The sequence below is a fragment of the Puma concolor genome, chromosome B3 (genome assembly GCF_028749965.1).
Source record: "Puma concolor isolate L17-30 chromosome B3, mPumCon1.1.hap2, whole genome shotgun sequence".
NCBI lineage: Eukaryota > Metazoa > Chordata > Mammalia > Carnivora > Felidae > Puma > Puma concolor.
This window is the reverse complement of record NC_141672.1, coordinates 38,176,427-38,192,671: the sequence shown is the minus strand read 5'-3', so window position 1 is coordinate 38,192,671 and position 16,245 is coordinate 38,176,427. Positions and strand designations below refer to the sequence as shown.

Here is a 16,245-nt window from a genome sequence, read left to right as displayed (position 1 = left end):
GGTATGATACACACAGAGAAAATCTTGAGCTGTGCCTGCAAAACAACAAATTCAGAATTATTTCTGATTTCTCCAGTGACATAGTAAGGAGTAGTGCATGTCTTCAGGCTAAACTGACAGATCTACAGGTAATTTACTAAAAATATTATTAGAGGAGTTTTATGTTTTATTAGAAAACAATACCACCGTGAGTATAGAATTCACTACCTTTGCTGAGGTCACGTACGCTAGATGTTTCCGAAGAACTCTCTTTGTTGGATTACATTTCCAATGTCATTCTATTCTAGAAAGTGATTTGCCTTCAAGTACCAAACCCAGGAAAGACTTTGGTTCAGGGTCCTAATTTATTGCTCCTGCTCTGATTTGGTACTCCAGATACGGTGGCTTGCAGAGTTTTGGGTTGTGTATAGGATAGGAATGAGGACTTCAAAAGAATTGGTCCAAGCACTATGTTTGAAGGCAGTTTCACCCAACAGCCCAACTGTGCGGCTATAAAATTAACAATACGTGAAAAACCAGTCATCCTGACAAATTGTCACCTTGTGTGTCTCATGCTGGGCAATAACAAAGGGGCAGGCAGTGGAAGGATCTTTCACTCTGATGGATACTCTTGTGGAGAGCCATCAGAAGAAGTATTGCATTTGGCTCAGGAGCTACAGAGAAAAAAACTGTCTAATGTTGGGCACACAAGTTGTAGGCCCTACCAATGAAGATCTTCCTTACTTTGAAGACGATCTGTGCAATGCAGGGCAACACTGTTGTATACTTGGACGTACATTAGAACGAACCCTCACAGAAAACCCATCAGGTGGAGAAAAGGGCCATGGGAGAGCCTACAGCGCCCTCCCATATTTTATAGTTATCTTCCTTTTATAATGCCAGTTTCTGAGTCACACTCTACCATCTGGCTTTTCTCTATTTTCCATCTGAGTAAGCAGAATGAATATGTTAAAATCTCTGTTGTTCAAGTGATTTAGCACGTTTTCATCACAATTAAGAAACTGTCTTGAGACCTTACTCCAGTAACTGAATAATGAGTTGGTCATAAAAGCTATACTAATCCTTGGGGAAAGTGAACAAATTATAATGATCAGCACTCAGTAAAATTGTGTGGTAGTGCCTTAAAAAAAAAAAAAAAAAAAAAAACCTAACAAGGTAAGGAGCTGGAATAGAATAGAATTTTTACATGTTTAATTATAAATTATAATTTCATTCGCTTCTTATTTGATAGAAACAGTTTAATTCACTCTAGTTTTTAGTTTAGGGAGAAACAAAGATTTATTATCTAGAGGAACTAGAATATCTGTTCTTATATTACATGTATCTTTCCTTTTTTTAAGTTTATTTGTTTTGAGAGAGAGCAATCATAAGTGAGGGAGAGGCAGAGAGAGAGAGAGAGAGAATCTTGAGTAGGGACTTGATCCCATGAAATCATGACCTGAGCCGAAATCAAGAGTCCAACGCTTAACCGCCTCAGCCACCCAGGCGACCCTACATGTATCTTATCTTTCTGAATTGTATTCTCTGCACTGACTTATGGGAAGGAAGTGTGGGTTCCTTCATTGTTGACTCCCTTGACTTCACTGAATGGGTCTTCTAACTGAGAGCACAGTTAAGATCATTGTTCCCTGAAGGATACTTTACTCGTAGATGGTTGAAAAATATTTGTAAGACTTATTTAAAATTAAAATTAATTAATTAATTTCATTAATGAAATTAGATACAAAAATAATTTTAGTGTATTTTCATATGAAACTTCGTGTTCATAGTTGGCGAATGCCTCATTTTGTTAGAACAAAATAATCGTGCCTGTTAACCCCCTAGTTGATAGATTACTTTATGTGTTTCATCTAGGTCTTAGAAAATGAAACTGATTCCTGCTGGAAGGAGTTTGAAATCACTTCACTGAGGTTAGAAGAGCTTGAGAGTGACGTAAAGAAGCCCTTTATACGCGAGGCAAGAGACAGATTAAAAGAAAAAGAAAGAGAGTTTCAGATGACTCTTAATACCAGGTATAATTCTGAGATCTGTTAACGCTGCATTTACTAAATTTATGAAATTTTAATGCTATTTTAAGCTAGGCTAGTACTATATTAAGTATTTTATTTGGTTGCTAACTTGAGGGCCATTTTACTGATGAGGAAACTGATACTCAGGGAGGTTACATAACCTAACCAAGCCTCCCCACTGGCCAGACATTTAGGTGGAATTTGCACTCTGTTGAGTTCCAAAGGCCGTGCTCTTCCCCCTGATCTGCCCTTGGGCATGAATTTGGCCATGTCACATAACTTCTCTGAATCTTGATTTTCCCATTTCCAAAGTGAGAGTGCTGTTATTATCCCCTATACATAGGATGTGTTTCCCCAGGACATATCCCCACTTTTACATAGGAGAAAACTGAGGTTCACAGTCATGTTATTCGTCAAAGGTCACACATTTCATTCCCACATTAGTAGAGCCCATTTCTTTGAATTCTGTTATATTTTCACTAATAAAATAATTAGTGTTTATAATGACATTTCTTTGTCATCCAAGGCAAAGTTAAATTACATTCACCATTTTGCACTTCAAAAGGTTAGGAAAGGCTCAGTATGTTTTACAACAATTTTCCATTCAGTGTGGTTTCTGTTAAGCTATTATGAATATGTGGATATAGCAAACAACTCATTCTTTGGCATTTTGGATCGCTGGATTTGGGTTTTTTTGTGTGTTTTTTGTTGTTTTTCCTGGGTTTGGGTTTTAATGTGATAATCTGCACATATCATTGTATGTATTCTTATTGGGTAATTATTTTTTGTTTGTAGTTAAACAATGGCATTAATATGTTTTATAGACTACATTTATGGTGCCTTTTTCCATTATGTCTGGGTTTATTTTTCACCCAGAATGGAATCTTTGGAGACTGCGCTGAAGATTGTGTTACCTGTGGAGAAGGAATCACTTCTCCTCTGTGGCTCAGACCTGCTCCTCCATGAAATGGCCATTCAAGAATTTCATCTCATTGATGCTGATGGCATTTATCAAAACCTGAGGGTAAATATAAGTTTTCCCAGGCACTCATAGAATAAATCAATTCTTCAGAGATTTTTAATTATACGTCAATAGTATATAGTTAGACGATAAGTAATGGCAGAAAGTCTTCAATAATTTAGACTGATTTATTTCTCATCTCTTTATTCCTCACAAATTTGAAAATAGGTACAGTGAAGTTAGTAATTAGGTATTTTCTTTGAATTCAAAATGAAGGTCTGCTTATGAATATGTTCTCCAATGACTGAAATCCTAAGTATTGTATTAGACTCATGTGCATTTTCTACAGTTTACTTATTCCAGGCCTCATTTGAAATAAAAAATATTTAAGTTTGATGTTTCAGATTATAAACAGATGTCGCTACAGTTTAATCTCTATTTTCACTGGAGCCGTAGATTTATATACTTGTTTTCTTTTGGGGATTGAAACATCAGAAAGGTTATCAGATCATGAAACAGATGGGCTCTGATTGTTTGTGATTAAAATGTTTCCTTCTGTGGACGCTGTCCGACTTGGCAGACCCAGGAAGTGGTTTTCCAGATGCAATCTAGTCATTGGGAGTTTAGGTGCATTGCTGATGGGCAGTCTCTCTTTTTCTCTGCCTCAGTCTTTTGGGCATTTCTTACTTTATTTTAGAATATCCAAGATTCCATCATAAAACAGATTGAAATATGTAATAATTTGGAACAGTGGGGCGACTTTGCATTGAAAGAATTACACCCACTGGATCTCCATGCAACAAAGAATATTATACTGAAACACAGAACACAACTTGATGAAACGAACCACAAGGTACAGAGTTGTAAAGATGCCCTCAAAGCTCTGGAGGACTTTCTGGCTTCTCTGAAAACAGCTGAACTCCCTTTTGAGCTTGTTACAGACCTGTCAGCCTCAGATACACAGGTGGTACCAGAAAACACTTTGACAATAGAAAATAAAGAAGGAGAAACCAATCTGATGAAGGACAAGGCCAGACATTTGGATGAACGTTTGAAGATGCTTGGTATAAGCTTTAAAGATGCTGAATGGGGTGACGACACCTGTGAAAAACTTGTTGATGCTTTGTCCAAAAAGTTATTTGAGACACATGGCTATGGCGTGCAGGAGGAGTTCACTGAAGACAAGTTACTAGAGATTTGTACTTTCAAAAATAATGACCTCCTGAAAAATATTCAAGATGTGTGCAATCAAATCAGTAAAATCAGTCTTAAGGATCCCACTGCTCCAGCTGTGAAACAACGGTAAGTCTCATGTCCGTCGATGTCCCCATGCGGGATGATACTCCTCTGTATTTTCAGTATGTCTTAGGTGAAGGAAATTCTTTCTGTGTCTTTCTACTTCTGTTCCATCCTGCTCTATTCAGTGTTCAGCATGCTTTTCTGTAGGCACTTCAAACAAGCTTCCCTTTTGTTGACAGTGTGCCTTTACAAAATGTTATATGACTTTTTTTCTCCCTAAAGTGTACATTTCATGGACAAAGGAGTAATGAAATAAGATGCATGTAAAGTACTTGAGTTCCTTCAAAGTCCCTTTAGCGCTCTGGTCTTTATTACGGGGTTCTCATGAGGAGAGAAGACCTAAAAAACTCCACACACGGGGTACTAAAGAAAGATAGAAGTGGTAAAGGATACGCATGCTACACCGTGTCTCTACTTGTTGCTGAATTATTTGGTCTCCTGCTCTCCTCCCAGCAGGATGGGGATGGGGACAGAGTGGGACGGCATGGGACTGGATGCAAGAGGTCAGCCAAGGTTAGTTTTGATTCTGGAGACTGAGCAGAATTGCCTGGTAAACTGAGGCAGGCAGGCTTTGTACGAGTGCTGTGATTTTAACTCTCGTGTTCCGAGCCAGCCTCCAGGTCCCGCAAGTGATAATGCTAGCAGGTTACTTCTGTGGCAGTCTCCGCCCCTTTCTAAATCTTTCCCACATCCTGTCTCCTCTGCCCACCAAGTCCCTCAGGCTCAGTGCTCTCTTGAGACTCTTCAGTTGACCAAGCTCTTCCCTCTGAAACTGTCCTGTGCTAACGGTCTCAATGAGACTTTTATTCCTACAGTGCCCAGTTCTTAGTGAGGTGTTGAACTAATTACTAATGTGTTATTTATTGTTAATAAATATTTATTCTTTATTCATAAATAATAAGTAATAAATAAGTTCCATGTTAATTTATACATGAAAAACTATACATCGATAAACAATAAATTGCTTTAATTTTTTTTTTAATTTTTTTTTTTTAACGTTTATTTACTTTTGAGACAGAGAGAGACAGAGGATGAACGGGGGAGGGTCAGAGAGACAGAGGGAGACACAGAACCCGAAACAGGCTCCAGGCTCTGAGCTGTCAGCACAGAGCCCGACGCGGGGCTCGAACCCACAAGCCGCGAGATCATGACCTGAGCCGAAGTCGGACGCTCAACCGACTGAGCCACCCAGGCGCCCCAAATTGCTTTAATTTTTAATTTAGCTACCAATACAACAAATACGTGTTGTGTGCCGGGTACTATTTTAGGTACTGCGGATAGAGGAGTTAGCACAAAAGACAAAAGCTCTTGTTCCTGATGGAGTCTTATCTAGTGAGAGGAGTAAGATATTCAATATGTTTGATAGTGATAAAAGCTATGAAGAAAAATCGAACAAGGACGGCGGAGGGGGTTGTAATTCAAAAAGGGTCATCAAGAGTTTTACTGAGAAAGTAACTTTTGAGTCAGATGGGATGGATGAGAGAGCTGGCCCGGTGACTCCTGGGAGGAAGAGCCTTCCAGGCCGAGGGAGCAGTAGGTGTGAGAATGAGCCTGGCATGTTTGAGGAGAGGCAAGGAGTTGGGAAGGTCAACAGTGAGGGGAAGAAGTATGAAAGGGGATCAGAACGGGTGGGATGGGGCTTAGCTCAGGTAACCTGTGGGCCATGAGATAGCTTTGGCTTTTTCTTTGAGTAACATGGGAAGTCATTGGAGGGGTCCGAGCAAATGGAAATGATTTGGTTTTCACTGTAACAGGCTCTCTCTGGCCCAAGTGTTGAGAACGGTGTAAGAGTCAAGGGAAGATACAGGAAGTCTAGGTTCACCTATGGTAGTGATCCAGGTGAGGGATGATGGTAGCATGGACCAGTGGTGAGGTGGCAAAAAGGGCTAAGATTCTGGATAAATTCTTAAGATAGAGTCCACAGTTATATAGGTTATATGTACACATCGTACATAGCTTATAAGAAAGATTGGAGTTGAGAATGATTCCAAGCTTTGACTTGAGCAACTAGAAGAATGGAGTTACCATTAACTGAGATGAGAAAGAATGAAGTTTATCAGGTACTGATCAAGTGTGCTCAGTTTTAGAAATGATAGGTTCAAAATACTTATTTGACGTTCAAATACGAATATCAACAAGACTCTTAACGACAGATGGAGTCAGGAGAGGGGGCTGAGCATTTAGAATGTCGTGTAGAGTCGTGAGATGGGTGACATTGCCCGCGGAGGGAGGTCAGACAGACAAGGGAAGAGGTCCAAGCTGTTTACTCCAGGCACTCCATGTTAAGAGATCAGGGAGATGAGGAGGAACCAGGGAACGAAACCAAGAAAGAGTGGCCAGTATAGGAGAAGGGAAATCAAGAGAGTCCTGGGGTCAAGTGAGAAGACCTTTCAACAAGGAGAAGTGGTCAGCTGTGTCAAATGCTGCTGACCCGTGAAGGAAGCAAAGGTTGAGAATGGAACATGGGTTTAGCAACATGGAGGTTACCCAAGATCTTGGCAAGCAGTTTTGGAGGAGTGGGTGGAGAGTGAAATCCTTATGGGAGTGGATTCCAGAGAGAATTGGAAGAAAGGAGGTAGAGAAGTGAGTACCTGAGAAAAGCAATTTAGACCTGGGTGAATGGAGTTAACCCTTCCAGGGTTAGTTTGCAGATTAAAACCCTTAGGTCAAATGAATCCTTTTTGATGGGGAAGAGCTTTTTGTACACAAGGTAGAAATGCAACATTTCCTTGCACGTTCCTTTCTCCTCGGCTTCCTCTGCTCTTCCTTAGGAGCTTGCAGGGCACGTTCACCTGTCTCTTGTCCTTTCTCCATGTCACACTCTCTTTCCCGTTCGCACCCACTCATATTCTTTGTCTGGTTTCTCTCAGGTGCATATCTACCTTCTTTACAAGTGTGTTCACCACAGAAAAATGTCACTGCTTATGGTTTTGTATATTTATTATGTTTAAAATACCGAATTAGTATTCTGGAAATGCAAAGAGCCTGCGAACTCTCTAATAAGAGTGCGTAATTTTGGCATAATAGTTTGAGGGCAAATTACAGTGAGAGTGCCTCCCCCAAATTGCCCTTATTTGTGTTGAATCAGAGTGGCCAATCATCGGTTATCAAACTTTTCTCTTTCGTAATCAAGGAAAAAAGCACTAATGAAACTGGATAAGGATCTAGATGAATATGAAGAAGAGAAGAAATGCTTGCAAGAAATGGTCAATTCTCTTCCGCAGTTCAGAGACGGCCGAGAAAAATTGCTGAATCAACAGTGCCAAAATACGGCACTTTTGTGGGAGAATACAAAAGCTTCGGTCACTGAATGGTAAGGAAAAAAATCCCTCCCAAATCTGAAAAAGTGTGTGTAGCACAATCAACTTTTTGAACTATGTTGAAAACACATCCCCATGGACCTAACGGAGGAACAAGCGTAAGCATTTCATACTGGAAGCTCATGAGACCAATGTCTGGGGCAAGATCTGGAATCCTAGATTATATTGCCCAATGAATTTAAGAGGTTTATCTAAGAGGAATAACAAATAACCAGTGTATTTATTATTATTATTATTTCTCCACCTGTATTCGTTTTCTATTGCTGGTCTGTAACTAGTTACCAGCAGTTTAGTGGCTTAAAAACAACACAAATTTATCTTACAGTCTGGAGGCTGGAAATTCTGAAATCAAGCTGCCTTCCTTTCTTGGAGGCTCTAGGACAGAATCCGTTTCCTTGCCTTCTAGAGGCCTCCTGACTCCTACTACTTTCCTTGCTGTATGTCCCCTTCCTCCCTCTTTTTTTTTTTTTTTTTCTTTCTAAATGTTAATTTTTGAGAGATAGAGCATGCAAGGTGGGGAGGCACAGAGACGGCAGGGAAGGAATCCGAAGCGGGCTCTGTGCTGATAGCAGCAAGCCTGACGTGGGGCTCAAACTCACGAATTGTGAGATCATGACCTGAGCCAAAGTTGGACGCTCAACCAACTGAGCCACCCTTCTTCATCTTTAAAGCTAGCCATGTGGTCTCTTCAAATCTTAATCTGGCTCTTTCTCCCCTCCTCTCATTTCTTTTTCTGTTGTCACTCTGACCCTCCTGTCACCCTCTTATAAGGGGCCTTGTGATGATATTGCACCCACGCAGATAATTCATGGTGATATTCCTATTTTAAGTTAATCCTTAACTTAATCACACCGGTTGGTGATTCTGCTGAATGTTCTCCATCCATGCCTTCTTTCCCTAACTCTCTGTCTGGAGGTAGAAGTGGTCAGGAGGGCTGATCCCTAGCTGACTGTACCAGCCAAGCCAAGGGGTCCAGTTAGGACAGGAAGTTACTAGCAGGAGATTTGAAGACAAGCAGAGAGAGAGAGGTCAAGGCGATCTTAACCCCCTCCCTTTCCAGCAGGTGGTTCTGGCAGCCCCTACTGGCAGCCTCCTCTCTGGCTCAGGGCACTTCCCCCTTTCCCCTGAGGCCGAGTGGTGTATCTGTTTTTCTCTAGTTCGTGTCTCGGCTCCCTGAAAGTTTCCCTTAACTCTGCCCGCATCAGTGGTCCTTTTACACAGAACTCTGTCTGAGGGCACCTCCTGTTTTCTACTGGAACCTGAATGTACAGAAGTTAAGATAAAGCCTGTCTGTGGTATTCAATCTACTGTACCCTTTGATTTTGCACAGGAACGAAATTGAGGTCCAAAGAGGCTAAAGTCACATGACTGATTAGTGCCAGCCGTAACTAGAAATCAGGTCTCCTAACTGCTTCATTATTTGTATTACTTTACTTTTTTCAAAGGGCTAACTCTAGAATGAGCAAATAGACATAAACAAACTGTGACTTGCTGAATTAGTATGGAAACAATCTCCAAGAATAGTGCTAGGGAGGCCCTGTTTTCCAAGATATAGTTTGGTTAATGATGAAACTGAGATGCCGATTCCTTAAGATTATGAATCCTGTGTTTCTTCCTAGAGCTACATCTGGTAATTTTTTTTTTTTTTTTTTTTTTTTTTTTGGTATTGAAGTAGTGAAAATCATAATCCAGTGCTTTTTTAGACCATCCCTTTGCCAGATAAGTATGTATGCCATCATTCTTAGGTTAAATTGGTAAAACAATATGCGGAACCATGTCAAGAGGAAAAATCCTTCTGTAACGTATTAGTCGTTATTGTAGGATACTTACAAAGAGAGAGAATGGTTTCCCTATTCTTAGAGATTTACCTGTTTTACTTTTTTCTTCTTTTTTTTTTTTCCATAGCCTTGACCAATGTGAAAGAGTCTTGGAGCTCTTAAAACAGTATCAGAATTTTAAAAGTGTCTTGACAACTTTGATTCAAAAAGAAGAGAATGTCATCTCCCTTCAGGCTTCCTACATGGGAAAAGAGAACCTGAAGAAAAGGATAGCAGAGGTGAGTCCAGATTCCAAAGGGAACTCTACACCGTGGCCTCAACAATAAAGAGGATATTATAAATGGAGTCATTTTTGAAACTCGGCTTACAAGAACGGTGACTGTTTTACTAGATATCTAAGACCTTACTAAATTTATTACTAGGGCTTGAAAAAATCCCAGTCCCCTAGTTAACGCTAGGTTGCTTCTGTTTGGTTCTTGATACTGTTGGTGTGGTTCTGCTGGAGTCTGGGGTCACCCCTGCTCCTACCTCTGTACAGTTTCGACAGTCTTTGCATTGACCTTCTACCCAAAAGGAAACTGAGGCTTCATTTTAGGCTTGAGAGAATGAAGGTAGTGGGAAAACCCCTCTGTTATTAGCAGACAAAGGAATAATTATGTTTTTATTTATTGGCTTTCTGTAAAGGTGTGTGAGTGTATGTCCATGTTGTTCCATCTGTATTCATAGCCTAAGCAATCACAGCATATTCGAAGAAGAGTAACACTTTTGGACACTAGGTGTCATTATTTTCTGCGATTTTATGTGGTTATCAACCAGAATGGCAGAAGAATGGAATCGTTGAAGGACACTGCCTGCTACACGATGTGACTGCACACCAGGAAGTTGCTTTTCCTAGCGGCTTTATGGTTTGATGAGAGAGAATCAACCAGATGCCTGCAGACAATTTAGTCTTTATCTAGAACTCTTATCCCTGAAGCCGAAGGTGCAGGGTGCAGACACATGACCAGAGCTATAGATGAGGAATAGCCTTAGTCTGAGACTCGCTTTCTCAGACTCAGTTTCTTGGAACTGATCAATCACAGAGAGCCTTGTTTGGACACCAGTTGTACAATATGTGACTGTGTAACTGGTTTCCTATGAGATTTAAATGAGGAAGGCCACCAAAACCATGAGCAGACAGTGCTCAGAAGCAACCTGTCTGCTTCCATCCAGCAGAGGTAGCTTTGGGTTTTGGTGGTCTTGGGATCTAGAAGGATCCTGTCATCATCCCAGGGGATTTAAAGAGCTGTGGGTTTTCTTCATTCCCAGTAAATTCAACATGACCAACCTTACAAGATTGACCTCAACCTTGTGTCCCAATTTACATAGCTACTCTTCTGCTATGGCCCTGATACCAGTTTCCCAACGTGTACTATTGTGTCAGGATCAAAATCTGCCTTATTCACAGATCCTGAGTCCCTACCTTGTATACTGAACAGATATCTAGTCTCTCTTGACTTGCAACTATTCTTGATTTGTGCTAATCCTCCTCAGTTCTGGAATCCCTGCCTTTGTCTCGTTAAGTGGAATCCCATTACCAATAGAAAGTCTTTCCTTTCCTGATCAGGTGAAGTAACAACTGTAAAGTGCCTAGGACTTCATCAGCACCTAAATGAGTGTTAGTCCTAATGACCCACCCTGTGTATGGCTGTGAACACTCTCTCTTCTCGGGTATATGAGCATTCCTCCTGCCACCTATAACTGTGAACTGTACTTTCTGGATAAGTTATTTATCTGATGAATAAAACTTACTTCATCACCCAGAAGCACTGTTGGGCTGGGGTGCCATACTTGTGGATCTGCCAGGTTGACCCCATCCTTTGAATGCTGGGCAGAGGCAGCCATGTTGTTCCCTGGGCCAGTTTGCTCTGGGCCTATGATGGGAGGGGCAGCCTGATGGTCTCTGAGTCACTTTTGGGTCATTCTTCTCCTGTCTTGAAGACTAATGCGTGCCTTCTGTTGAGATGGCTGGTCTATACCAATCTCCTTATGAAAGGGTCTTTTGGCCATTGTGTTAGTGTTCTCATTTTTTGGCAATATGGTATGAATATGGATAGACTGAGAATTTTCCAGATTTTTCAGTTCTGCTTCCCTTTTACTTAGCAATTCCATCTTTGAATCATTTATGTTTTCTTACCTTTTGCTGTAAGCAGTCAAGGAGGAGCCAGGTCACATCTTCAGCACTTTGCCAAAGACATAACTTCAGCTAAATATTCAATTTCATTGCTAGCTCGTTCTACCTTCCACAAAAACACAAGAACACAAACACAGTTCAGTCCAGTTCTTTGCCACTTGATAACAAGTATCTCCTTTTCTCCAGATCCAACATCATGTTCCTCATTTCTGTCTGCAACCTCATCGAAATGGCCTTTAGTATCTACATTCCTTTAGTGTCTATATTCCTTTAGTATCTACATTCTGTTCATCATTACTTAGTTATTCTGTAAGAAGATTGAGACTTTCTCTCAGCTCTCCTCTTTTCTTTCTGAGCCCTCACCAGAATCGCCCTTAACCATCATTTCAGGGCAATACTGGCTTTTTCTAGCAGACTTCTCAAAAGTCTTCCAGCCTCTACCCATAACCCAGTTCTAAAGCCTCTTCTACATTTTTTGGTATTTATTACAGCAGTACCCCACTGCTCTGTACCAATTTCTGTCCTACTCTCTTCAGGCTGTAATGAAAAAAAATACCATACGTTGGATGGCTTATAAACAACAATAATTTGGGGCGCCTGGGTAGCTCAGTTGGTCAAGCGTCTGACTTCAGCTCAGGTCATGATCTCATGGTTCATGAGTTCGAGCCCCGCGTCAGGCTCTGTGCTGACGGCTCAGAGCCTGGAGCCTGCTTCAGATTCTGTGTCTCCATCTCTCTGCCCCTCCCCAGCTTGCAGTCTGTCTCTCTGTCTTTCTCAAAAATAAATAAACATTAAAAAATTTTTTTTAATAAAATAAACAACAGAAATTTATTTCTCACAGTTCTGGAAGTTGAGAAGTACAAAAGCAAGGTCCCTGCAGATTTGGGGTCTGGTGGGGCCTTGCTTCCTGGTTCATAGATGGCTGTCTTCTTGCTGTGTCCTTAGATGGAGGAAAGGGCAAGAGAACTCTCTAGGGTCTCTTTTATAAGGGCACTAATTCTATGTATGAGGGTTTCACCCTCATGACCTCATGCCCTGCCAAAGGACCCACCTCCAAATACCATCACTATGGGGTTTAGAACAACAGCCTCTATGGTTTCTTATTAACTAACATAAAAATTCATAGTTTCTTATTTCAACAGCAATTTTATTTCATTTTTTAACTTCTAACTTTGTTTTGCCTGTCACAACAAAGTTTATTATGAAAATAGGCTGGTATGGATAAGGACAGAGCAACAGCAATTTTAACCATGGATAGATCAAAGAATGAGGACTTTTAATAAATTATTCCTGTGCATATGATTTCACATATGCAAAATATATAGTAATAATATAGTTCATTTAAACACGTCCTCATAAATGGAAGCTAGTATAATAAAGTTTAATTTTTTATTATTTTAAATAATGCTGTAGGGTGGAAAAGAGTTTTCATAAATGTGAGCGAGTAAGGTTTACAGTAACGTACAGAGAACTCTTAGAAATTAGTGAGTAAACCACTGAGATCCAAGTGGATATTTGTACACAGGAAACAAATTGGCAATTGTGAAAAAAAAGAGACATAGTTGAACCTCATGAGTAGTCAAAGGAAACCAAAGCTACTCCAAAATACCTCTGTTGGCCTTTTGATAGTCAATGAGATGTCTGCTCTTTATGTTGCTGGTCAGAGAGCATATTGACACTACTCTTTTGGAAAACATTTTGACAGTATTATTCAAGATCCTTGAAAATACGCCTCCCATTTGACCAAATATTTTACTTCTAGGATTAATCTTAAATATGGAAGATTCTTAATACCAAAGACATTCCTTGCAGCACTTTAAAATGTACTAATTTCCTTCTTTCTTCACTGGCCAAACCATATCCCCCTCCACTCCAATGACTGACTTGCCTCAGAAGCTGGAAAATCCTGAGGCCAGCAAAATTGGTTTTATTTGCAAATAAGAGTATCATGTGGCTTTGAGGTTTTTTTGTTTTTTGTTTTTTTTCCCCCAACATTTATTTATTTTTGGGACAGAGAGAGACAGAGCATGAACGGGGGAGGGGCAGAGAGAGAGGGAGACACAGAATCGGAAACAGGCTCCAGGCTCTGAGCCATCAGCCCAGAGCCCGACACGGGGCTCGAACTCACAGACCGTGAGATCGTGACCTGGCTGAAGTCGGACGCTTAACCGACTGCGCCACCCAGGCGCCCTGTGGCTTTGAGGTTTTAAGTAACACTGCTACCACTACTAAAAATGATAACGGTGATGACAGTAAAAGCTTCGGCCATTGATGGCTTGGCCATCATGTGCCAAGTTCTTCACACATTATTGTATGGTTTCATTCCCAAATAATCCTTCAAGGGTTAAGTATTAACCCTGTTATATTGATGAGAAAACCAAGGTTTAGAGAATTTTAGAAGTAACTGTAGGGTTTGTAATGTTATTTACACGGTGTTAAGAATGAAGAACAAAGGAATTCCTCACCCTGCCCTGTCAGTTTTCCCGATTTCTTGTGGGATTGTCAAAGGAGATACATACTCAAAAAATAAGAACAAATAGTATTGCTTTATTGTAAGTTGCGTGAGGGCCCAATACCCCAGCAGGTTCTCTGGGAAGATGTGGTTCAAGCATCAGGCCAGCCTAAATGCTTACAAGGCCTTTTTGTCCTCCAGATCGAAATCCAAGTCTTAGAATCTTATCACAGAGTAGCTCAGATATGGATACAGGGACCTGGGTTCTTCATCTTATGTCAAGATAGGTTCATAATGCTGGTCTCAAGGATCTTACCTGTTAAATGATAAGAAGCAGAAAAAAGAACCATATCCACATATTGTATTTCTCAGGCACGCTGATCCTGCTTACCAGTAACGTCTAATTTATGTCTTGGAATTTGGACAGATTAGCATCTTCCTCTGTAACCAAGGCAAAAAGTGAGGATAGAGGTTAAGTGACTTTCTCAAGATTATATGGCTGATAAATGGCATAATCATGATTTAATCCCAGAGCTGTGTGACTACAAAGTCATGTTTCAATCATCATAATATTGCCTTCTCTGTAAATGTTTGAAATACATATATGGCGGAAATAAAAATTAACTTTGCGTTGTCTCTTCCCCCTTTCTCATCTGTAGAGGTTTGGTCACAAAGGCATTTTAAAAATTAATAAAATCACGAGTTCCCTTTATGAAATGTATAAGAGCCTAAGCATTTATATATTATATTGAGAATCTTTTCGTATGGTGTCTGGCATATGAGCAGTTTACATATTTGCTGGAATAATACGTTACTTTGTGATGTAAAATTATATTTTGTGATGAATTACATACCGTCTTCAGAAACAGTCCATTTCTGTAGTATGTATTTGTAGTGTGATGCTTTGCACCAGTGGCTGAAATATGATATCACTGAGAACTTTTGTCTTTCAAACCATAGAAACCTGGATGTTTATCTAGGATATGGGGCCAGATTTCCACTCTCTTTAATGAAAGACAGAAGTGCAAGAGTAAGACTAAAGGCTAGAATGTCAGGGGACCGTTCAAGTTTGGGAAAAGACAGAGTGAGCCTACTTTCCTTTATTCTACCCTTTCAATGTATTGTGGAACAAAACCCACAGTTCCCGTCAGTGCTAAAGATACCCTCTCCTGCTTTTTCTTTTTTCTTCACCCAGTGGCGGCATATGTCAATGTAACAACAGAGGTCTTTGAATGTATTGAAAATTACGCCATATAATTGAACAAATTCTTTTTCCATTTGATTGAACAAAAATGTATTATGTCCATTGCAGAGGCTTGTGCCAGGAGGAAAAACACTGGAGTTTGCAATCAGCTTTGAAGATGTATCATTCAGCATCCAGTCAGGAGACAGAAACCCCCCCAGTAATTTTTTTTCTATTTTAGAATTTTTATTCAGTTATTATTATTATTATTTTATCTTTCTTTTTCTTTCTATAATTTATTTATTTTTTATAATTTACATCCAAGTTAGTTAGCAAATAGTGCAACAATGATTTCAGGAGTAGATACCTTAATGCCCCTTGCCCATTTAGCCCTTCCCCCCCCCCACAACCCCTCCAGTAACCCTGTGTTTGTTCTCCATATTTAAGACTCTCTTATGTTTCGTCCCCCTCCCTGTTTTTATATTCTTTTTGCTTCCCTTCCCTTATGTTCGTCTGTTTTCTATCTTCAAGTCCTCATATGAGTGAAGTCATATGATATTTGTCTTTCTCTAATTTCCCTTAGCATAATACCCTCTAGTTCCATCCACGTAGTTGCAAATGGCAAGATTTCATTCTTTTTGATCGCTGAGTAATACTCCTCAGTTTTTATTATTTTAATTAAATTTTTATTTTGAGATAATTATAGATTCACATGCGGTTGTAAGAAATTATACAGAGAAATCCTGAGGACCCTTTACTGTAAGTTTCCCCAATGTTAAATCTTATAAAACGACGTAGTACAATATTGCAGTCAGGACACTGCCATTGATACAGTCAAGATCAAGAATGCTTCCATCACCACGAGGATCCCTCATGCTGTCCTTTTATAGCCCTACTCCTTTTCCTCCTGTACATACACATACAGTATGTAACTTGGGAATTGGCTATTTCACACTCAGCATAATTCTCTGGAGATTCACTCAGATTCTTGCATGTGTTGGTAGTTTGTTCCCTTTTCTTGCTGTGTAGTTTTCCATGGTATGGATGTAACCACAGTTTGTTCCATTACT

At 40.1% G+C, this 16,245-nt stretch overlaps 1 protein-coding gene across 11 annotated transcripts in view; it reads left to right on the top strand.

Moving 5' to 3' along the window:
• The window catches only part of SYNE2 (spectrin repeat containing nuclear envelope protein 2), a 342,816-nt gene that overhangs the window by 134,454 nt on the left and 192,117 nt on the right, over positions 1–16,245 (top strand). For all 11 annotated transcript variants that reach the window (XM_086709562.1, XM_086709567.1, XM_086709569.1 and 8 more), the window contains exons 27-32: positions 2–128; positions 1,855–2,012; positions 2,886–3,033; positions 3,668–4,272; positions 7,403–7,582; positions 9,495–9,645. In XM_086709562.1, coding sequence (XP_086565688.1) covers positions 2–128; positions 1,855–2,012; positions 2,886–3,033; positions 3,668–4,272; positions 7,403–7,582; positions 9,495–9,645 — 1,369 coding nt within the window. The remainder of the gene's footprint in view (position 1; positions 129–1,854; positions 2,013–2,885; positions 3,034–3,667; positions 4,273–7,402; positions 7,583–9,494; positions 9,646–16,245) is intronic.